General features: G+C 44.2%; 1 protein-coding gene across 1 annotated transcript in view; it reads right to left on the bottom strand.

The window, feature by feature from the left end:
• VPS8 (VPS8 subunit of CORVET complex) overlaps window positions 1-24,282 on the bottom strand; it is a 932,181-nt gene that overhangs the window by 47,874 nt on the left and 860,025 nt on the right. The window contains exon 46 of the mRNA XM_030209561.1: window positions 8,118-8,198. Coding sequence (XP_030065421.1) covers window positions 8,118-8,198 — 81 coding nt within the window. The remainder of the gene's footprint in view (window positions 1-8,117; window positions 8,199-24,282) is intronic.

Below are 24,282 nucleotides of genomic sequence, written 5' to 3'. Positions count from 1 at the left end.
ATGTGGTTACCACTCCCGCAGGCCTGGCATCTCTGTGTCTATCTGCCTGCCTGCCTTCCTCCCTCCCTGGGGGGGAAGGGAGAGAAAAGCTGAATGGAAGGGAGAGAGGCACTGGACCCATGGGGAGGGAGTAGGGGCAGGGAGAGAGTCGCTGGACCATGGGAAGGGGGCTGCTGGATGGAAAGGAGAGAGGTGCTGGAGGGAAGGGAGAGAGGTGCAGGACCTGTAGGGCAGAAGGGAGAGAAGGGAAGGAAAAGATGCTGTACCAAGGGGATGAAGGAAGAGGGAGTGAAATACTGAACACACAACAGAGGGAGGGAGAAGAGAGGGGAGAAGCTGGACACAAGAAAGTATATAGAAACAGAGGGGAGATGATGGGCATGGAGGCGAGCATAGGAACAGGAACACAAAGGGGAGATGTTGCATGCGGATGGTATATGGACACAGAGTGGCAATGCCAGACGCAGGAGGGGGTATATGGACACAGAGGGAAAATGCTAGACATGGGGGAGAATAGGAACACAATGTTGGACACAGGTGGAGGAGATAAGGACATAGATAGATGATGATGAATGTGGGGAGATGGACACTGAGGAGATGCTGGACAGAGAAGTATAGGGGGCACTGAGAAGAGAGATGCTGAACATGGGGAAAGATGGGTACACAGAGATGGAGGATGGATGGCGAGTATGGAGAAAGAAGAAATGCCAAATGGGCAGGAAACCATGGCAAGTGAGTTAAGATAAGACAGAGTGAAACAGAAACCAGAGCCTGGGACCAACATGATTTGAAAAATAAAATGATCAGACAACAAAAGGACGAAAAAAATAATTTTCGTTTTTATTTTGAGATCAGAATATGTCATATTTGAAAGTGTATCCCACCAGAGCTGGTGTTAGACATGGCTGGGGCCCAGGGTAGAAATTTTCCTGAAAACATCCAAAAATCATGTGACGAACATAGTGATTTTCAAACCAGAAAAACACCTATCTTTTTGTTTCAAAAATAGCCATTTCCTACATGTTTTGTGCTCAGTGCATTTTACTTTTGTTACCATTTTCAGAAAAAAAAAAGTCCAAGGGAAAAATGCACAAAAACAAGCCCTTGGGATGTATTGGGGGGGGGGGGGGGGGGGGGGGGGGGAGGGGGCAGCATTCTTAGTAGACTGGTCACACAGACATCACAACAGAGCAATGGGGCACCCTAGGGAGCACTGCAATGGACTTTGCATAAAAGGTCTCAGGTACACATATTACTGTTACCCCCTTATATTGTATGGGGAGCCCTCCCAAATCCACCAAACACCTTCTGTACCTAGCTGTACACCACTACACTAGCCCTCATGGTTGCAAGTATCACCTATAAGTGGGTACAGTAGGTGTTTGGTGGGTTTTGGAGGACTCACACTTTCCACCACAAGTGTACCAGTTAGAATGGGATATGGGCCTGGGTCCCCTTCTTTACAGTCCACTGCATAGGACTGGCCATAGCATCTGAAGCTATCATAGAGGCTGGTATGTACTGTTTCTTTCACATCTTTGGGCGGGGGGGGGGGGGGAATGGAGGGGGTCAGTGACCACTGGAGGAATAAGGGAGGTTATGCCTTAATCCCTCTAGTGGTCATCTGATCATTTAGGGCACCTTTTTGTGACTTAGTCATGATTGTAACAGTTCTAGACCAAAACGTCTAACTTTTATCCCTGGATGTTTTTCTTTGTTCCATTATGGCAGAAAAATGTCCAAGTTTTGGGAACGCCCAAATACCACCAACACTCCCCGGACATGCCCTCTTGTGATCTGGATGTACTACCAATGAACAGCATAGAAAAAAGAATGGGCTTTGAAAATAGCGATTTGGACGTTTTGGACAAAAAAAACATCCAACTGCTGCTTTGTGTCGCTTTTTGATATTTTCTTATTTTGTAAATGAGTCCTAAGTTTATAGAATACTGTCAGTTATGCTGACAACTGATAGCACTTAGGCATGATATTTACACCAGTCTTTGGCATGGCATAAATGCCCGCGCTTCAAATTTGGTACTCCAATACCGACTTACATTACTATTCTATAAAGGCTTCAGCACCCAACTATGCTGTTATAGAATACTGGCTTAGTGGGCAAGTGTTTTGCACCTAACGTTTGGCATCCTTTCTTGAATCTACCCCCATATCACTTATGCACAACTCTGCTTGCACTTACCTATGAAAATGTTACACATGCAAGTAGCGCTTAAAACGAGTGCCTAGTTATAGAATTAACGGGGATAGGGCAACATTTTATAGTCATTTGCAATGCACACGTGTAAATGGCTTTTACAAAATTAGGTCAGATGTAAACATACACATGTACTTTTACTGTAGGCGTTACTGGAGGCACAGTATGGGAGGAATCCAGGGAAAGTGGAAACTATATGCATTAATTATGAAATACACTAATTATGCACATACTTGCATGCTCTTGAGCAGGCAATATGACCAAACCTTCAATATAGGCACTAATGTTGCAGGATTTGCTCTAATATTTTATAAAGACAAGTAGGTGCAGAATAGCTGGAGCTCTTTCAGGTTTTGTGGAGATCACCTATCGACTACAGATTTTCTGCTAGATTCAGGTCTGGGATTTGAATGTGCCACTTGAGGAAATTCACTTTTTTTTTTTGCTAAGCCACTCCATTATTGCTTTGCACTTTGGATCATTGTCCTGCTGAAAAGTCAATTGTCTCCCCAGTTCTAGATTTTTCCAGGATCTGCCTATACTTTGCACCATTCATCTTTCACTCAGTCTTCACAAGTCTCCCTGACTCTGAAGCTACAAAGCATCTCAGCAACATAGTGCTTTTCTTTAAGGATGATATTAGCAGGTTATCTGCTGTGTTTAGTTTTCACCATATTTTTTTTTATTTATTGCTTAGCACTGAGACCACAAAATTCCACTTTGGTCTCATCAGACCATAGCACATTCCTGATATGTACAGTGTCTCTTAAGTCTTTCTTTGCAAAAACTATGTGGCATGTCACAATAAAATGGTTTGCGAAAGGTGTGAGAAAATATAAATATCTACTATAATAAAACTCACCCTCAACATTCTGAGGACACTGACATCAGTGAAGCCAAGCCACTGACAACAGTTCCTTCAGGTTCGAAGGTTCGTGGTGGTGAAGCCACCAGGCCCCGCCCTCGCGTCAAACATCATGACAACAAGGGCGGAGCAAACGTTGAGGGTGAGTTTTATTACTGTACCTGTGCTCCGCCCTCGCGTCAAAACGCGATGACGTTGAGGGCGGCACAAGAAAATCGACACCCACACAGAGGAACGCTAACAACAGCGGCGGCAAACGAACCACCTACAACCGCGACGACCCACGGGGCGGCCCAGGAAAATCGCCACTGATCTCCGTATGTGAGTCACCCCCTCCCCCCAAAAAAGCTAGCGCCCGTTTCATTGCTCAGAGAAACGGGCCATCTTTCCTAGTATAAAATAAAAATATGTCCTTCTGCCACCTTCCCACACATGCCATTTTTGTGGAATAGTTTTAAAATTGTTCAGCAGTCAACATTGACATTCCTAAGTAGTTTCCTTAACCCAAAGCTACTGACTTTGGAGGGACAGCCTGATCAAACTAGTGTCTTGGTGGTGCTAAACTGTTTGTGCAGCGCTGCGTACGCCTTGTAGCGCTATAGAAATGCTAAATAGTAGTAGTAGTAGTACTTTGTAATAATGGAACAGACAATAAGCCACAGGATGCTCAAGAACACTTAAATTTTCTTATAACCTTCTTCAATCTAGCTTTGAATAACTTTATCCCAGCGTCCCATGTTCCTTGGCTTCAGATTCACTTCATAGAACAGAAACAGGTTGGTTCTTAATTCAGAAGTATTCAAATCAGATCGTCAATACACATAGGTAGGCTATATTATGGGCCTTGTTAAGACAATATTTGGAAACAAACCTAATTTGAGCTTGTTATGACAAAGGTTATGAAGTCTTAAGTAATTAACAATTTTAGGGCCCTGTTTACAAAGCAGCATTATAGGCGCGTTAACATTTTTAACGCGCGTTAACCATGTATGTGCCTACAATATCCCTATAGATGCCTACATGGTTAGCGCACGCGCTAAGTGTAGGCGCGCTAAAAACACTAAAGCACCTTAGTAAACATGGCCCTTAGTCTCTTATTCTCAATTACTTTTTGAAGATTTCTATAATTGTTATTTCATGTTGAAAGTGTAGATTATGTTTTGTGGAGCATACTCCTACTTTAATGAATTCTGAATTGTAGTTTGTAGACAGCAGAATATGGAATATATATAAGGGTGAGAAGAATTTTGCAAGGCAAAGTATAAAGAATAAAATTAATTCCCTCTTTGTTTTGGAGTCTTTGGATTGTCTTCTGTCATCTCCTCCAGTTTCCAGCTTTAAAATTACATTATTATCTACGTAACATTGCCTGAAAGACTGGTCAGATTTAATGTTTATGAGGTTTTGCAAGAGAAAAGCAGTCACAGAATGCACAGATCTGTAATGGGCTCTTTTTGGTCTTCCACAAAGAAACAGTCAGCTTTATTTCAAATCAGAGAAGCCTAGTTGAAAATCTTGAAAACTGTATTTATGTGGCCTCTGCCTGACTTTCAAAAATGTCTCCAGATCTTCTAGCAGCCATAATTGTGATTGAGTGCTTTTAAACATTGTTTCTAGGATGGAAAGCAATTGCTGGGTTTTGGGTCAAAATGTAACATTGTAATATAGTAGATAACAGCAGATAAAGACCTGTACGGTCCATCCAGTCTGCCCAACAAGATAAACTCATAGCATAAGATACGATGTGTTACTACATACGTATACTTGATCTTGATTTGTCCTTGCCATTTTCAGGGCTCAGATCATAGAACTGCCCAGCACTGGCCTTGTTCTCCAACTACTGAAGTTGCCATCGAAGCTCACTCCAGCCCATCTAAATCCGTCCAGCCACAATCAGGGCATAAACCATAGAAGTCTGCCCAGCACTGGCTTTGCTTTCCAATTATTGGTACTGCCATCTAATCACCACTAAGCTTGTTTGGTTCCATGCCTTCTTTACAGGATTCCTTTATGCTTATCCCATGAAATTTTGGATTCCGTTACCATTTTCATCTTCACCACCTCACGTGGGAGGGCATTCCAGGTATCTACTACTCTCTCTATGAAAAAGTACTTTCTGACATTATTCCTGAATTAGACCCCTTGCAACCTCAATTCATGTCCTCTAGTTCTACCACCTTCCCGTCTTTGGAAAAGGTTTGTTTGTAGATTAATACCTTTTAAATATTTGAATGTTTATATCGTATGATCCAGGTGTCTCCTTTCATCCAGGGTATACATGTTCAGGTCCTCAAGTCTCTCCTCATATATCTTATGACACAAACACCATACCATTTTCATTGCTTTTCTCAAACCACTTCAAGTCTTTTTACGTCCTTAGCAAGATACAACCTCCAAAACTGAGCACATAACACCAAGTGGGGCCTCACCAATGACTTGTACAGGGGCATCAATATCTCCTTTCTTCTACTGGTTACACCTCTCTCTATGCAGGCTACCATCCTTCTGACTGTGGCTACCACCTTGTCGTATTGTTTCATCACCTTGAAATCCTCAGACATCACCACACCAAGGTCTCTCTACTGAACTGTGCTTATCAATCTCTCCCCTCCTATCTGGTACATCTCCTTTGGATTTCTGCACCCCAAGTGCACCACTCTGCACTTCTTGGCATTAAATTTTATCTGCAAGACCTTTGGCCATTCTTCTAATTTTTAGAGATCCCTTCTCGTGGTTACTACTCCCTCCGGGGTATCCATACTATTGGTAATCTTCATGTCAACTGCAAAAAGGTAAACTTTTCATTCTAACTGTTTAGCAATGTCTCTAACAAATATATTAAACAGAATTGGCACCAGTACTGACCCCAGAGGCACTCCACTTCTTTCCTTGGTCAACTAGTTTCCCATCCAGTTCACCACTTTGGGTCCTAAGTTCAGCCCTCTCAGCTTATTCACGAGTCTTCTATGAGGAACCATATCAAAGACTTTGCTGAAATCCAAGTAGATTACATCTAGCACATGACTTTTATCCAGTTCTTTAGCCAACCAGTCAAATAAATCAATCAGATTCATTTAAGCAGGATTTTCCTTTGGTAAAGCCATGTTACCTCGGATCCTGCAACTCCATTATTTTTCCTACCACCGTCTAAAGGCTTATCGGCCTGTGGTTTCCCACTTCTTCCCTGTCCCTGCTTTTGCGAAGAGGGACCACATCAGCTCATCTCCAATCCCACGGAACCGCTCCTGTCCCTAAAGATCTATTAAATAAATCTTTAAGAGGTCCTGCCAGGATTTCTCTGAGCTCCCTCAGTATCCTGGGATGTATATCCCATCCGACCCCATAACTTTGACCGCTATCAGACTTTCCACTTGTTTATAAATGCTTTCTTCCATGAACGGTGCAATATCCACTCCATTCCCAGATATACCCTCAGCAGCTGACTGCGGTCCTTTTCCGGGATTTTCTTCCATGAACACCAAAGAGAAGTATTTGTTTAGCACATTCACTTTATCCTCATCACTCTCCATATAGTTAGTCTCTGCATTTTCAGTCTTATAATTCCATTCCTAGCTTTTCTCTTTTCCCCAATATATCTGAAAAAGGTCTTGTCACCTTCTCTTTACATTTGTAGTCATTTTTTCTTCTGCCTGTGCTTTCACTAGCCGCATTCCCCTCTTCACTTCTTTGAGTTTAATCCAGTAATCTTTTCCATGATCTTCTGTATTTCTTGAACACAGCCTCTTTTGCCCTTAATTTTTTCGGCCACTTCTTTGAAGAACTATATAGACATGGACTACTGTGCTTCCATTTCGCCCATGCCTAACCATGCTGTCTTTAGGTATTCCCCAATTTTACCAAAATCAGCATATCTGAAATCCAGTACTTTGAGTTTTGTTATGTATATTACTCTTTCCAAAATTTTGTGTTTTGGGATCTTTGAAATTCAATGCAGAGGCTAATACAGTTACTATAGCTATGGATTAATCATGTTAACTAATGCAATTAACATGTTCAAATTTTTAATTGTACAAAACATTAATTGCAATTAACCTGCAGCCACATCCCACATCCTCTGATGCAACTTCCTATTTCCACAAGGGTGGGATGCAGTTGCAGGAAGGTTCCTGGAGCCAGCAGAGGAAGCCTGCTTGCACTGTAGATGCCGCTTGTGACCCAGGCAATTTAGAAAATGGCTGGAGGGAGGGAGGAAGGAAGGAAGGAAAGGAGAGAGTGAGAGATATGCTGGACTGCTGGAGGTAGGGTAGAGGTCATAGTTACAGTGTAAGATGTGATGCTGGATCTGCAGGAGCTGAGAAAGGGAAGGAGACAGTAGCCTGGCAGGAACTGGGGAAGCTGGAGGGTAGAGTGGCATGGAGTAATACAGTTAACGCAAGATAAAATTTTCAACTGTGAGATTAATCACAATTAAACTTTTTAATCATCTAACAGCCCTATAGTTACTACTAAGAAGCCATGTCTTGATAGTAAATGATGGCAGATTAACACCATTATAGTATATCCAGTCAGACCAATAATGTGGTTAGGGTTGTGTTTGCTGTGATTTTAAGCAAGGGAATTTGTTATAATTAATGGGATAGACATTTCTGCCCTAGGGCAGTAAGTTAAACCCCAGTAGCAGCATTCCTATTAATGTTTTAATTTCAAGACACTGAGCAATACATGCGTTTCTTGCAATGTTTTTTTTTCTGGTGCTGATCTAAAAGTAATCACAGATATATTACTTTCAAGGATAAGTTTCCAGTGATCTGTAAAAGAAGATTTTCACAAGTAGTATTAGCAAAACTGTGTATGGCAGTCCAAAATAATAGGATTCCACATCCCAGGACTAAGAATCTGCAGAACTGGTGGAACTAAGCTACGACTGGAAGCTTAAACAGTGCTTGCCTATACTATGCCCTGCTGGACACAGATTTTTTAAAATTCATGAATTCATGGCACCAACAACTGTGAATGGGGATTGGGGGGGGGGGGGCGAGTGAGAAAAGAAGAAGCAAAAATAAAATATTATTTTACCCTTGATGTTCCTCTATACATACGACACAGCTGGTCAAATGCCTGGATTTGTTGAGGATCCAACACTGTATCAGCTGTTTGCTGAAAATAAAAAGTAAATTTAAAAGGTTACTCCCTTTAGCACATCTACTATATGTAGTTTCTCTTCACAAGTTAGAGCTCACTCAATAACATACAAGTAACATAACACAATGAAGCTATACCATAGGGTATATGAAAGAAAAGCCTCATTGTGCACCTATGAACATAGGATGCGTCATACTAGGTCAGACCAAAGGTGCATCAAAGCCTAGCATCCTCTCACTAACAGTGCCCAAACTAGGTCAGAAATAAAGTAGAAGCATTCCCTAATACCCTAAGTGGAGGAATAACCAGTGGGCTGAGAACCAGAGAAGCCAGGGTTCCAATACCACTATTGCTCCTTGTAACTTTGAACAAGTCATTCAACCTTCCACTGCACCACTACAAACTTAAACTGAATCGGGACAAGGAAATATCTACTGCACCTTAATTTAACTCACCTTGAACTAATATTAAAATGCATGAACTAAATCCAGAATTAAAAAAAAAAGAGGTGGCTTTCCCAGGTTTACCTGTGGGTTATTTTCTAACAGTTAAAGTACAATTTATTTATTTATATTTTGCTCACACCTTTTTCAGTAGTAGCTCAAAGTTGAGTTACATTCAGGTACTCTGGATATTTCTCTGTCCCAGGAGGGCTCACAACCTTAAGTTTGTACCTGAGGTAATGGAGGGTTAAGTGACTTGCCCAAGATCACAAGGAGCAGTAGTGGGATTTGAATCGGCCACCTCTGGATTGCAAGACCGGTGCTCTAACCACTAGGCCACTCCTCCACAATAACAGTGTTATCACATGACAGCCATTAGTAAATGACCCCCATGGCTATTAAGGATTGGATTGCATTTATTAACTTGATATACTGCAATTTACTTCAGTGTCAAAGTGATTTACAATTTCTAAATAATTATCACCATATAAACTCACAAATCTTGTATAACCCAGTCCATCTTAAGAATGTCCATTAGTTATAATATTATTGAAACAGTAATGACTTCATAAGTTTTTGAAAGGCAAAATAAGAAGAGACTTCATGAAGATCTTCAGACAAGGAATTCCATAAAAACGGTCCCAAATATGAGACAGCTCTTTTCCTAGTTGATGAAACCTTGATATTAAGTCCTGGAAGATGAAGAAGTCCTTTTTGAGACAAACGCAATGCCCATAAATTGGGCGAAGCGTGGACATAGTTGCAATCGACGTGTATATTTTATAAAAAAGATGTAAACCTGTATGCAAGAATATGTGTGCTACTGGAAACACGTGGCCTTTATAAAATACTGTGTATATAAAAAATCTCACCCAGTGGAAGATTGCAATCAGCACATCAAAACAATCCAAACAACATAAATTAATTATTAATTGGTGACATTATCAGACAATTCACCAAAATCACATAATAATGTTAATTAGGGACCTCAGAACCTGGAGTCAGCCAACCAAATATTCAGTCAGTTCATCATACAATCATCACATATGGGACTGGACCAACTCCTGCTGTAGTATAGGCAGCTAATGTTCGTCTTTGTGTTTGTGACTAGCTAGTTTGTTACTAGGCCTTTACCTACTTCCTAAAGTAAGAGAAGGTCTTATGTTAGGCGAAGCCTTTTACGGAGTGCATTTCAGAATGTGGCGGCTACTCCTGAGAAGATTCACTGGTAGGTGTCACACTGTGCCAGTTCCTTTGGAGTGTGTTAGGAATATTCCTTGGGAGAATCTTAGCGAACTTGTAGGTATGTAGAGGGAGCTCCTGTTTTTCAAGTATTCTGACCCATTTCCTTTAAGGACCTTGATATCAGAGTCAGTTTTGTATTTAGCCCTGTAGCGTATTGATGGCCAGTGAAGTTTTTGCAGAAATGGTGTGATCTATTACATCTCTTACTGCATTGTAAGAGCTGTGCTGTGGCATTCTAAACAATTGGTAATGGTGCAAACCTCAGTGCATCAGAATTATTTAATTTAGGCCTTCAATTCCACATGTAAAGCAGCCATAAAGTAAACATATAACTTATCTATATAGTGGCTAAATATCGCTGTTATTTACATATAATGTTTTGGCCTGTCTTTGCTCCTCCCTAACCTAATTCATTTTCATATGGATAGTATCAGACAGTTACATATTTGGGGCCTTATTCTATAAAGGTTATGCTCCTAAATTTACGGTCCTAAATTTATGCTCCAAAATTATGAACATAATCTATTTTGGAGAATAGATTAGGTTCGTAATTTAGGAGCATAAACTATATAGAATAAGGCCCTTGCTGAGTTCTGGTGAATTGCTTTTCAGTATCAGGCCCTAAGTTTGTACCTGAGGTGCAGAAGGATATCTACCTAACCCCTTTTTATGTTTTTCCTTTGAAAAATGTTATATAGAACTTTCAATTAGGTATATACGACATATAGAACTTTCAATTAGGTAAATACGTCAAACTTTTTTGGCTTTCAAAAGGCTGTTGTAAGAATCTGTAGGAGGCACTTTTCAAAAACCTGTGCAAAGGATGCAGGCTTTTTTAGCCCATGACCATTACAGCCACATTGTTCCTACTCATTTTCAAAGAGAAACAAGAATGCATACCAAAAGAGCCCACGTATTTTGCATCTCCTGTGGGTGACTGAGCAAGAAAATATAGTGTGTGTACTTCTGGAAATCCCTGAATGTGTGCTAGTTTACTCCCCCAACCTAAATATGCTCACAGGAGCTCCTCTTTTTCATATGGTTAATAGCACATGCACTATAGATCCTAGGAGTAATTTCAGCCGTATTTGAGCAGGCGGCATTCAGACAGGTCACTTCACCTTCAAAAATCCTCCCACTCCCACAGTAGTTTTATTGAGCATTTATAAGTTCATATATTAAAAATACTCTTCCAGGAACTTAGCTGATGTTCTACTGCCTGATATGAGTCTACGCGTCACTCCACATTTTTCTTTACTGCTCCCTCCCTTAGAATAGCCTACCCTTAACAATTCGCAGTGAGTTATCTGTTAAATCATTAATCAAGATGTGGCTCTTCCAATAGGCCTACTCTACTTAGTCCTCTGGATCCTGGGTATGCTTCATCCTGTCAACACCTCTATCTGTCTTTATTATTTTGTGTCCAGATGGTCTTGGATGAATGTCTTTTCTATTGATAATATGAAGTACCTTTTCCATGTGTAATTTTTAGCTTGTAAACTGCCTAGCCCTTCTAGTCAGATTTCTGCGTTATAGAAAGTTCCAAACAAATAAATAGTGGAAGTACTGCATATTACTCAGCTTCAATTTTGTATGCTCAACTTCAAACAACCAGACTCCTCCTACAGGGGAGAGAGTACATCTCAGCTACGTATAACAACAGGACCTATGGGTAGAATTCAGGGTGGATGTATATCATGTTCAAAACAGAGCCAAGATCTATGACTCACTGAAAAGGCTGGGTCATAGAGGGAGGATGATGATGGAAAATCCCCTTCCCCACTTCAGGACATCTTCTTGCTCCTCCCTCCACCCCTTTTCAAAAAACATACTGAGCAAGGCTGGGGCAAGTTCCAACTGGACTGAAAGCTCAGCTATGGTAGGATGATAAATAAGGAATATGTGGGTGGGCATAGATACATATATTAATACAATTTTAAATTGTATGCTTAGTTTATATCTTTTATGGTCAATAATTTTTATTGATGACTTATGAAAGAAGCCAACACAAGCAGTTAATTAACATTCTAACCATATCACAGAAACTTCACTTATTACTTTCTCTAAACAGCATCATCAACTCTTTTAACATTTTATACTCCCCTCCCTTGTTTAACAAGACTTAATATCCAAAAGCAGACATCCGAGTGGGGCGGTCCCGAAGGGCCTGAACTCTGATGGCCCTCCAGGACTCCCCAGTCCGGCACATTATTATCTACCTATTCCCTCCCTCCCCTCCCTGTCACTCATTATTTAGTTCTGGAAATGAATGTCCGGGGCTCCACGAGCCAGTCATATGTTCAAGAGGGAACTCTTAGCTCTTGGGGGCATAGAGTCTAAAAACGGACTCCATCTCGAGCAGAATTTGTCCAACTCAGTCGGGTTTCCGTCTTTTACCATCATTCTCTCAAATCGCAACAGCTGCACCATCCGCATTCGCCAGTTCTGGAGCGAGGGACCTTTTGGAGAAAGCCAATCCACCAGGATAGTCTTTTTTGCAACCATAATGGCTCGTTGCACAAAGAGTATGAGCCCTTTTGGCCGAGGAGCTCGCAGGCAGGGCTTCCCGAACAGCAGCAATGGAGAATAAGACCACCTAGTCTTCCACATGACTGAGACCTGTTGTAGTAAAGTCATCCAAAAACTCTTCACCTTAGGGCAAGTCCAGTACATGTGACCCAGGGTCGCTCCCTCAGCATGGCACTTGGGGCACGCCCCATCAGGGGAGACCCCCACGTGAAACGCCCGTCGAGGCGGCATATGCATCCGAAACACAAAACGGTACTGCAGTTCCCAATGGTCAGTTAAAGGTGACACTCTATATAAGGCCAACACGTGCTCTTTAAGCAAGCCTGATGAAATGTCTACCTTCAAGTCTCTACTCCAGGCCTCAGCATATTTACCAAAATCTGGTTCCACAACTGTGTCTTTAATATGTCGGAGGTGAAACCTCAATGGGACTTTTTGTTGTGATCCCAGCGAATAGGCCAATGGCAATTCCTCCTGCGCATCTTCAGCCAAGGCCTCCCAAGACAGGCTCTTCGTATAGTGCAATAATTGCCAATAATGAAAATAGTCTTTAGGACGAGCAGCCCTCGATCCTGCAATTTCTGAAACGATTGCAACTTTCCTTCTCGAGTTAAGATCTGGTGCAGGTAGATTATACCTCGCTCTCTCCATTGCTCAAACTTTTATATAACAAACCAGGAGGAAATTCAGGGTTCCCACAGATTGGTAGCAGTGGGTGACGTTTGGTGAAAATTGATGTAGTCTTGCAAATCCAACTCCAGGTTCTCTGCGCTTGCGGCAAAGGTTTGAAATACGCAATACTGGAGAGGCCCCCCCACTCCCGTTGGAGGCAACTACTAAAATGAATGGGTGCAAACAACCGCAGTTCCATAGTGGTGGCTGAGAAATCCGCAGTGTTGCAGAACCAGTCTGTTACATGTCTCATGGCACAAGCAATCCCCAAATGTCTCAAACTCTGCAGACCCATCCCTCCATACTCTTTCGGTACATACATACTTTCCAATGGGAATCTTGGCTTCTTTCCCCGCCACAAAAATTTCCTTAACATTCCATTCAATCGTCTCTCGTCCCTGTTGGTAAGGTGTAAAGGTAGGGTTTGAAACATATATGACCAGCAGGGGATAATCATCATGTTGTATAATGCTATGCGCCCTGACAAAGAGATAGGAAGACCCCGCCACTGTTCAAGTTTCCTCGCTGTATCTTTCAGCAACTTTTGGGTATTTATCCCATACAAACAACTTAATGTGTTGGGGATTAACATGCCTAAGTACTTCATCTCTGTCCTCGCCCTCTGTAGCGAGAAGTCATCTGGGTCGGGGCCATCCAGTCGCTCGGGTAGCCTCATAATGCATGATTTTTCCCGGTTAATTTTGAACCCCGACAGTGCACTAAAGCATTCTATCTCCTCGAGCAGTGCTGGCAGTGCCGATCTCGGGGACATCGATATTATCAATAGGTCATCCGCGAAGGCTAACACCTTTACTTTCTCTCCGCTTACTGTCACCCCTGCCACCCCCTCTCCCTGTTGGATACTTTTAATCAATGGTTCAATAGAAAGCACAAAAAGGAGTGGAGAGAGGGGCAGCCTTGCTAGTCCCCCCTCGCGATGGGAAATTGTTGTGTTCTAGATCCATTAACTAGCACAGCTGTTCGAGGATTTGAGTATAGCGACTGGATAGCCCCATAAGCCCAACCCCCTACACCCACATGTCTCAACACCTTAAACATGTAATCCCAGCCCACCTTATCAAATGCTTTTTCAGCGTCCAGGCTGACCAGCATCGCTTCGCTGCCTGAACGCTGAATTTGGGCTTGGGCCAGTAGCAATCGTTGCACATTAATTCCTAAGTGCCTATTGCGCATGAAACCCATTTGTTCCTGCCCGATGAGACTAGGTAGGCACTCCTGCAGCCTATTAGCTAGTAGTTTAGCCAGGATCTTCACATCTACATTAATTAAGGAGATAGGCCGGAAGGAGCCAGCCTGGTTCTCCGGCTTCAGCAATAGTGTTATTAGTGCTTCATTGGCATAAGCTGGAAACTGTCCTTGTGCCACTACCTCCTCAAAATACGAGTGCAGGGGGCCCCACTATTGGGATTTAAGATTTTATAAATTCACTAGGAAAGCCATCTGGGCCTGGAGCTGAGTTCGTGGGAAATGACCTAATGATGTCCTGAAGTTCCTTTCCTGTAATAGGCCTATTCAGGTCCTCTACCTCCGCTGTCGGCATCCTGGCTTCCTCAAATAATCTGTCACGCCTCCAATGATGGTGGGGATGATTTTTATACAATTCACTATAGAAGTGCTGAAACACCTGTTTTACTCCTTCCTCCCATTCTGAATATGTCCTTTCCGGTCTTTCACCGCCACTATCGCTCTAGGGCCACCCCAAGCCTGACTACCCTTGCTAACATGGCGCCTGATTTATTCCCATACCTCTGGAACCGAAATTTCCTAACCGCTAGGGCTCTCGAGGCTCTTTCGTGTAAAAGTGAATTTAATGTTATTTGAGCTATTTTCATCTGCTCCCTATTATGGCTTGACGGAACCGCCGCAAATCGGCGCCTAGCTCTCTCGAGTATACGTTCTAAGTGGATAATTGCCCCAGTGATCTTGCGCTCCCGTTGTACTGTAAATGCGATCACTGCACCCCTCAAAACTACTTTCGCCGCTTGCCAAAACAGTATGGGAGTATCCCTGTGTTCTTTGTTAAATTGTGAGTATTCCCCCCAGCTCTCCAGCAGGTGTTGTTTGAATGCTGGATCTGACGCCAAATACGTGGGAAACCTCCACCCTCTTCCCCCAATCCCCAGGTCTCGATCCTCCAAATCCAACCACACCTTGGAGTGGTCCGCGATCTCTTCCGGGCCTATCTCCACTACACTCACATAGGGAAACACCCGCTGATCCACCAAAATGTAATCTAAACGAGAGAAAGTCCCATGGGCCCTAGAGAGATGGGTGTATTCTCACTCCTCTGGATGTAAGGTGCACCAAGAATCCACCACCTCAAGTGCTTGCATGAACTGTGATAGAGCCCGAACCTCCGGGCCTCCCCGGGTTGCCCTTCTAGGGGACGAGCAATCAAGTATGGGGTCAGCCACTAAATTAAAATCCCCCATCACAAGCAGCGGCAGCAACCTATGAGGAAGGCACATTTGGATTAGTTGGTCGTAAAAGGATCTGTCATAGAGATTCGGTCCGTATAGCGCTACTACTAAGTACTCCACATGGTATAGCCAGAGATGCACCACCACATATCTCCCCTCTGGGTCACTACCCACCAGGTGTGTTTTCGCCACCACTCCCTTTCGAATTAGAATTGCCACCCCACTCCTCCTTCCCTTGGCCGCTGCCCCATATACCTCACCTACCCATGCTCTCTTCAACTTTTGTAACTCCTCTTGAGATAATCTCGTCTCTTGGATACAGGCCACATCTGCATGGTGTCTTTTTAAGGCTTGCAAAATCTTTGCCCTCTTAATTGGGGATGTTATGCCCCCTACATTCCATGTTATGAATCTAGTCCGAGCACCCCCCCCCCTTCCTGAATAAAGTTATTTCCATAGTTACCAAACCGTAATAAGAGTATGGGAGACTCAGGTGCCCAGCTCCACCCAAGTCTCCCCGCTCCACTACCCAACAGCTCAAGAACATTCCCCGTACATTCAATCCCCTTCTGTTCCGTAGTCCGCCCTTCCTCCCTATCCCTTACCCTCCCCCACCCCTAATTCCTCCCCCCCCCCCATCACCTGTGACCTCTCCTTTCGCAACATCTACTAGGAGAGCTCCGGTCAATCAATGGTAGGGCCCCCCCTCTCCCACTCTCCCCATTTTTTCTCCTTCCAATCCACTCATCTTTACCACGCTAAATTACAATTAATTCACACCATTCAACAAATCCCAAACATACAGATCCAAGTAATTCTAACTTTAACTGTGATATGCAAACTTTTGCCCCAGCAGCGCTATAGCTGCAGTGCGCCCTGCGATCATAGACCACCATAGCCCGCTACATGATCATCCACTCCCCTTCAGCCATTGTGACCAGGGGAGGATGTGGGTTTTTCCCGCAGCAGGGACTGGGCCTCTTCCGGAGAGTGATACATCTTCCAGCCCCCCTGTTCCAGCACTTTGAGCTGAGCTGGGTACAATAGCATAAATCTTTGGTTTTTCGTGCCAGATGGCGGCCACGCGGGCCAAAGCTTTCCTGCGCTCTGCAGGGCAGCCAGAGTAGTCCTCAAAATTTTTTACGCTGTTCCATCACATGTGACGTGAGTCCATTTGGATCTGGGCCTCTCAGAATTTCTTCCTTGTGCAAGAAGTTATGAACCTTTATGATGACCACTCTAGAGACCAGCACACTGCCCAAGGCGGTGTGCTCTCTCTAGGCACAATGGCCCACTGCTATCAGAGAGAGCAAACTCAGATTTGAGCCAACTCTCCAGTTGCAGTGGGCAGAGCGCGATCTGACACTGACTCTGGAATTCCAATCACATGGAGATTAGACCTGCGGGACCTGTTTTCCAAGGTCATCTAGGTGTTTTGCCTGGGCTCGCAATGAGTTCTGTAGGTCTTGCAGCAATGATCCTCTGCCTGTGCTCGAGTCCTCCAGCTCCGAATACTCGCACTTTGAGCTCCCCCTTCCTCTTCGTCGTTTCTCCCAGTAGCGATTCTACACCTGCAATCTGGTCAGATAATTTTGTCAGCTTTGGTTTCAAAGCCTCTCTCACCGCTTCTGTTATCTGTTGGAGCTGCAACGGGTGGAACTGTGGAGGGCGTTCGGGGACTGGGCTAGGCGCCATCTTGGATTCTTCCAACCCTCGGTGCTTCTCAGCGGTTTTTTTCGCAGTTTTCGATGCTGAAGCCCGGGTTTCTTTCGTTACAAAAGGGTCCATATAGGAACACAAGGTGAGCTCGCGTTTTGTGGTTATTTTTTAGTCTAGTTTTCGCTTGTTATTCGGGGAATGGAGAAGAGGGAGCCCCAGAGAGAAGAAAGACGCGACTTCCTCTCTCAAACCATCACCTGACCTCCAGTTTATATCTTTTAAACGGTAAACATCATGGATGTGCAAACTAGAAAGAAAAGTGGAATGATGCAATATCAAAGGATTAGAGAAAACAACATCTACCATTAGTGACATCACTGCTAGGCAAACTGCTCTCCTCTTTGTTGGACTGTGAATTAAAATATTACAGAAAATCCTGAAAAATATACAATAATTTTGATTTGATTGCTTAGTTATGTTTTTTATTGCCTTCCACAATGCACATGATTGCAGACTGAGTAGTTTGCATATGTCCTAAACAAAAATCAACACTCCTTCATTAGAGATACTATTGTAAGAAACTGCAGATGTTAAATAGAAATTGGTGAAACAGAAGAAACCTCCCTAAGACATTGTACATCAACTATTGCTAGTGGTCAGTGAATGTATTTTAGGATTGGCTGAAGACAAACACAGAACCTGGTATGGGAGGTAATAGTGGTGGGTCCATTTGGTAAGTGATCATAAGATCAAATTATATATGATCACTAGAAGAGAGGACATTAAGGACCCCCCCCCCCCCCAAACATGGTTGGCATCACTCTTTCTCCTCCAGGTGGCCAGCATCTCCCTTCTCCCAACCTCTAACCCCATCCCTACTAAAACTCCCTCACTCACCCTTCCTCAAGGTGTCCAGTATCTCTTCTCCCCCCTCCCCTGTTCTCCAGATGTTCAGCATCTCCCCTTACCTACCCCTTTCCTCCCAAGGTGACCAGCACCTCCTCTATCCCCTCCAGGGAAGCAGTACTGCTCAAGGCCTTTTGCATCCTGCCCCCTCTGAACTTCTTGACATCCTATATAATAATTCTCACCTCCAACGTTCTATTGGTCTTGCTGCCTGTTTTCGTGACTTCTTCGGTGTTGGTCTGCTAGGCTCCGTAGCACAGCCTGACTTCACCATACGCAGTATGATGACAGCAACAGAACCCTCGCAAAAGGAAAAAAAAACCCGCCTCACAGCTGAAACCGCCCCCCCCCCCCCCGCAGGGACTGCTGGAGGCTAGCACAGGAGGTGCCGCCGCTGCCACAACCCCCCCACGTCACACGATGGCAGGAGCACAAGGCCGATGGATAGGGATTGGGGGGAGGGGGGTCCAATGTTCTCTGTTCCCTCCATCCTCCCTCCGAGTTCCAGGGTCATCGTCCCTCCCTCCCTCCCAGTTCCAGGGTCCCCCTCCCTCCCAGTTCCAGGATCGTCATCCCTCCCTTCCTCCCCTCCTTCCTTCCAGTTCCAGGCCCCCTCTCTCTGATTTTGAAAAGTTATCTTCACTTACCCCGTTGGGGTTACGGCGGCTGGCAGCAGCGGTACAACGCGTGCAGGCTCGGCCCTTCTGTCTCTCTCAGCTCTGGACCCGCCCTTGCGGAAACAGAAATGAGGGCGGGACCAGAGCTGAGAGAGACAGAAGGGCTGAGCCTGCACGCGTTGTACCGGCCGCCGTAATCCCGATGGGGTAAGTGAAGATGACTTTTCAAAAATGGAGGGAGGGGGCCTGCAACAGGAAAGGAGGGACGGGGGGCCCTGGAACTGGGAGGGTGGGAAGGAGGACCCTGGAACTGGGAGGGAGGGAGGACGGTCCTGGAACAGAGGGAGGGAGGATGGCCCTGGAACAGAGGGAAGGAGGACGGCCCTGGAACTCAGAGGGCGGGAGGGGGGTACGGCCCTGGAACTCAGAGGGAGAGAGGGGGGATGGCCCTGGAACTTAGAGGGAGAGAGGGGGGGGGATGGCCCTGGAACTCAGAGGGAGGGAGGGGGACGGCCGTGGAACTGGGAGGGAGGGAGGGGGGCCTGGAACTGGGAGGGACTGGAACTGGGAGGGAGGGAGGGGGGCCTGGAACTGGGAGGGAGGGAGGTGGGCCTGGAACTAGGAGAGAGGTGGAGGAAGGAGGGCGGAACAGTCTTTTGAATAGATTGTTCTATTCTAGTAGCCCCCTGCCATATATCCTGTAAAATAACTGAATTATCCTAAGAGGTAGCTCCTTTATCAAAGGAAAGTGACACCATCTGGACAGCTGTAGGTAATGTAGGTAATGGAACCCTGAAAGGGTTACTTAACACTAGTTGCTCTCCAGGTGAAGCAGACCCTACTGCATTTACAACTTGCTGAAAGTTTGCACTTGTTTGATAAGGGAGCACTCCTTCAGCTGAAGACAGTTTGCCAGGCTGAGGAGACGTTCATCTGAGGTTAAGGAAGCAGCAGTTGGTGCTATAGTACTCAAAGTTACAGAAGTCCCTCCACTCTTTTGAAGCCAAATATGTTGGTCCATACTGTAGGTCCTTTAATTGTGGTCACAACCACCTTAACCTTTCTCTCTCCATCTGAAAATAGAGATACTCACCTGCTCCTGGCTCCTCAAGGCTCCAAAAGGGGCATGCCCCTTTGGCAGCACTGGCTGGCTTAAATACAGTTCCAAAGGACCGGAAGTGACATCACCTGCCAAGCTGATGGAGTCTGCGGGGCTGCCTATCAGTAGTGCAGCAAAATCAAAGGTGGTGTTCCCAAGCAGCAGCCATCTCGGGGATAAACAATGCAATAAAATATCTTTTGATGATACAGTACAATGGTATCATAATTTTGTAGCTGTTTTCCATACAAATTATTTCATATATTTTCAGTAGAAATCACGTTAAGGTCTGGGCAAGCATCTTAAATTTATGTTCAGCTGGTAGTTGTGAGCATTTTTTAAAACACTCACTGCTGTCAGCCAAACTAGACACAAATAACAAATGCTGGGCACCAGCACTGAATATCCAGGATCATTCGTGGACCCAGAAGTTATACAGGTGCCCACTGATATTCAGTTCTGGCACCCACATACCAGACAAAGTTAGAACTGCTTTTTGTGCATTCTCTATGTGCTCTTGGGCCACCCTGGCTTTAACTGGATGGGGGCCACAGTGGCTAGAGGAGATATTCAGCAGCACTTCCCAGTTAAGTTCCATTGAATAACTCTTCCTGGCCTGCTGATTGTGCTTTACATGGGCATGAACCTCTACTGCCACCTTAAACCCTTTTGAATATCTACCTCATTGCTTTTTTTTTTCTTTTTAATTCTTTATTTATAAGTTTCAATTTTACATTCATGCATTAAACATAAATATATGGAAATATAGAAATTTGCAAATACACCAATAAACAAAGGTAAATTATCCAATAATTAGTCCCCAATATGATCCAAGTACAAAGAAATTAATCAATAAAATAAGAAATAAAAAAGACTAGCAAAACAATGCTAGAAACAGAAGCATACATTTTGAACGCAGCCGGTACATAGTGTATATTATTCAGGTATTAGGAGCTCGCTCTTTGCTACAAATAAATTCAAGTAACTTTACTGGGTCAAAGAAAAGATAATTTGAGGAATCATATACTATCATACAGCGACAAGGGTATCTAAGCAGAAAAGTTCCACTCAAATTAAGCACTCTAGATTTAAGCTGAAGAAATTCTTTCCGTCTTTTCTGAGTATCCCTGGCCAAGTCAGGGAATATTTGAATTTTTGCTCCCAGAAAGTTATCATTAATATGGCGAAAGTATAATTTGAAAATATTGTTTCGGTCGAATTCGAGAGCAAATGTTACCAAAAGAGTGGTTCTCTCAGTTATAACTTCTAATGAATTTTGGAGAAAATCAGTTAAGTTCATATCTGTGGGACCAGAGTCTCTTACGTTTCTAACACCCGATATGTATTGAGCCCTAGTAACAGGTGGAAGATTATCTGAGGAAATAAGTAAAACTTCCATTAGATATTTTCTAAACATGTCCAAAGGAGAAATCATTGGAGACTTTGGGAAGCCTAACAGCCTCAGATTATTCCTTCGTAACTGATTTTCCAAGTATTCAGTTTTGCGGGACTGGAAAGATTTATCCTTAGCAACAACTGCTGAAAAGTTTTTAAAAGTTTGTATTTCATTTTCCAGTACCTGAACTTTGGTTTCCATAGTCTCAATCCGAAGTACAGCTTGTTCCTGTGTTTGTTTGACCTCCGCCATTTCTCCTCGCATACTAACCAAATTTTGCTGAAGAGTGAGACTCATACCTTGAATCACTTCCCAAATACTGTCAAGGGTTATCACAGCCGGTCTTTTTATCCCTCAAAATTCTTCGGTGGTTTCACCCTGTTGTGGAAGCGGTGAGGATACGAAATTCATATCCTGTCCTCCTGTTTCTGATGATCTCACAGGGGAAGAAGTGGCAACGGGGCCTCCAACACGAGCGGCCAGGGCTAAACCGCTTCTGGGTGTACCTGGTTGCTGCTCCTCCGATGCCTCTCTTTCGCCGCCGGGTCGCAGGGGGGCTGTGTGCGAGGGAGGACTCAACGTCGCTTCCTCTACGCTATGTTCCCGATCTTGTGGGTTTTCCGAAGCGTTCAACGTGGATGCCGGCACTCGTAAGACCATCGTATCCAGAGTCGCCTGTCGCATGGTTGAGGAGTCTATGCGGCCTGAGGAGGTAGGTACCGCAGACTTTCCCTTCCTTTTCCCCATCACAGGATCCAAGGAAGCCCAGGCTATTGGCGCTCGTCGGGTAGTCAGGAGCTAAACGAGCGCACCGTCTGTTTCAACGCCATCTTGGATCATTCTTCTACATCATTGCTTTTAACCAAATAATTTTACTACACTGAAATGTATTTTTAAACAGTTCGTTTTAAAAATACATTTCAGTGTAGTAAAATCTAAACATAAACTTGAGTTCTTCAGCAAAATTCCATAAACTATTGTACTTCGATGTGCAGTTCTCAAAGGATTTTATTATGTTCAGTTCTTTACATCTGGAATTTCTCCTAGTGAAACTAAAATGGCTTAGAACAAGTGCAAATAATGACCAGGACCAGAACGTACTGGAATGGTATCCAAAAAGCAAGGAGAATCTAAATACATCTATCTGAACACCAAGTTACCTTAGATTGCAGGTAAATTGAATTCTAGCAAGCAGCAGAACAGCTGACAGTCCAGAGAAAAGAAAGAAAAGTGACTTTATGACTTGGACTAGATGCTATAACTGACACTGTCGTAAATATAATTAGGACTTTCCCCCAGTTATCAAAAAGCCCGCTGAAAGAGAAAACTTTGTACTTATTATCTTGATGGATCATAGCTGAATATAAAGAGAGCAGCAATTATGACAAAAGGCACCAGTGAGGCTCAGAGTTCCCTAATGAATTCTTCGGTACTGATTTATGGCTCTCCTCCATCCTTATTTTTCACAGCTAATTTATGATTACCATTTGTTATTCTCTGGGCACACATTTTCATGTAATTTTTTTTCCTTTATATTGCACCTCCACATCAAGCTCATTCTTCAACTAAATACTGCAGACAGAAACAAAGGGATAATGGAATCTAAGAGCAGATCTTAAAATAACACGATTATTGCTCAGGACAGATAGAAAAGTCTCTGTGAGGTACAGCTCTAAAGTCAGGAGGTATAAACCTTTGACAAAGAGCTCTACTAGACTGTGAAATCCCTGAAAGCCCTCCATGACTCTTCAAAGAGATTTCTGCAACTTCTCCAAAGCCTCCATTCAACTCCCTCTATTCCTTAACAGTCTATGCTAGGTCTCCATAATTTTATTAAACTGAGTGTACTCCTGGAGGAATTCTGCGCAAAAACATTGAAAATTCTGCACAATTTATTTGATATTTTCTTGTGCAGAATCCCCCCAGTATAAGGGCTGGCTTCTCCCCACAGGCATGAAATACTCCCCACCACCACAGCAGTTTTCTTCCACAGGTTCCACCTTCCCCTGGTAAGTTCAGTCCCCAGGTTTTTCCACCCCATCTCTAGGGTGAATATCTCCAATTGTTCTTCCCTCCCCCATCCTCTTTTTGTTCACCAGTGCTCTACCCTCTTAATAGCAGTCTGCCTTGTAGAGCTCCCCATCCCTCAAGCCTTCACTACCCTGCCTATGCTCTCCCTCTAACGCCCAGTAAGACCACTGTTTTCCCACATCCAAGGTCTTTCTCCCCTTTTCCAAGCAAACACCCACCTTACTTTCCTCTTCCTCATGGCACACCCACTCCATCCACCTTTTGCCAGTCCTCCCCTTCCCAAGGCCCACACATCCCCCCATCTACCTTTTTGTAGCTCTCCACCCCATCACACATACTATCCACCTTTTTCCAGCCCCCTCCATGATACAAGCACTCTCTCTAGCCTCCCAATCATAACACACCTTGTACTGTAGTGTGGCAATTGCTAGATCCAGTGGGTCACTATGAGGGGCATAATCGAACGTCACCGGCCAAATAGAGCGCCGGCGATCTATGTTGGCAGCGGCGCTACAGCTGGCCAGAACCGTATTATCGAAAAAGATGGCCGGCCACCTTTCTTTTTTGATAATACGGTTTAGCCCGGCCAAATGCCTTGGAGTTCACCGGGTTTGAGATGGCCGGGTTTGTTTTTCAGCGATAATGGAAAAAAATGCCGGCCATCTCCAACCCGGCAAAATCCAAGGCATTTGGTCATGGGAGGAGCCAGCATTTGTAGCGCACCTGTCCCCCCTGACATGCCAGGACACCAGCTGGGCACCCTAGGGGTCAGTGCAGTGGACTTCAGAAAAACCTCCCACATGCATAGCTCCCTTACTTTGGGTGCTGAGCCCCCCAACCCCCCTCCCCCAAACCCACTACCCACAAATGTACAACACTACCAAAGCTCTTAGGGGTGAAGGGGGCAACTACATGTGGGTACAGTGGGTTTTGAAAGGGCTTCCATTACCAGCACAAGTGTTACAGGTAGGGGGGGATGGCCTGGGTCCACCTGCCTTAAGTGCACTGCGGGTACCCACTAAAAGTGCTCCAGGGACCTGCATACACGCAGGCCTCTAGGA

The sequence above is a fragment of the Microcaecilia unicolor genome, chromosome 7 (assembly GCF_901765095.1).
Source record: "Microcaecilia unicolor chromosome 7, aMicUni1.1, whole genome shotgun sequence".
In the NCBI taxonomy this organism is placed as follows: domain Eukaryota; kingdom Metazoa; phylum Chordata; class Amphibia; order Gymnophiona; family Siphonopidae; genus Microcaecilia; species Microcaecilia unicolor.
This window is presented reverse-complemented; position numbering and strand designations above follow the sequence as displayed.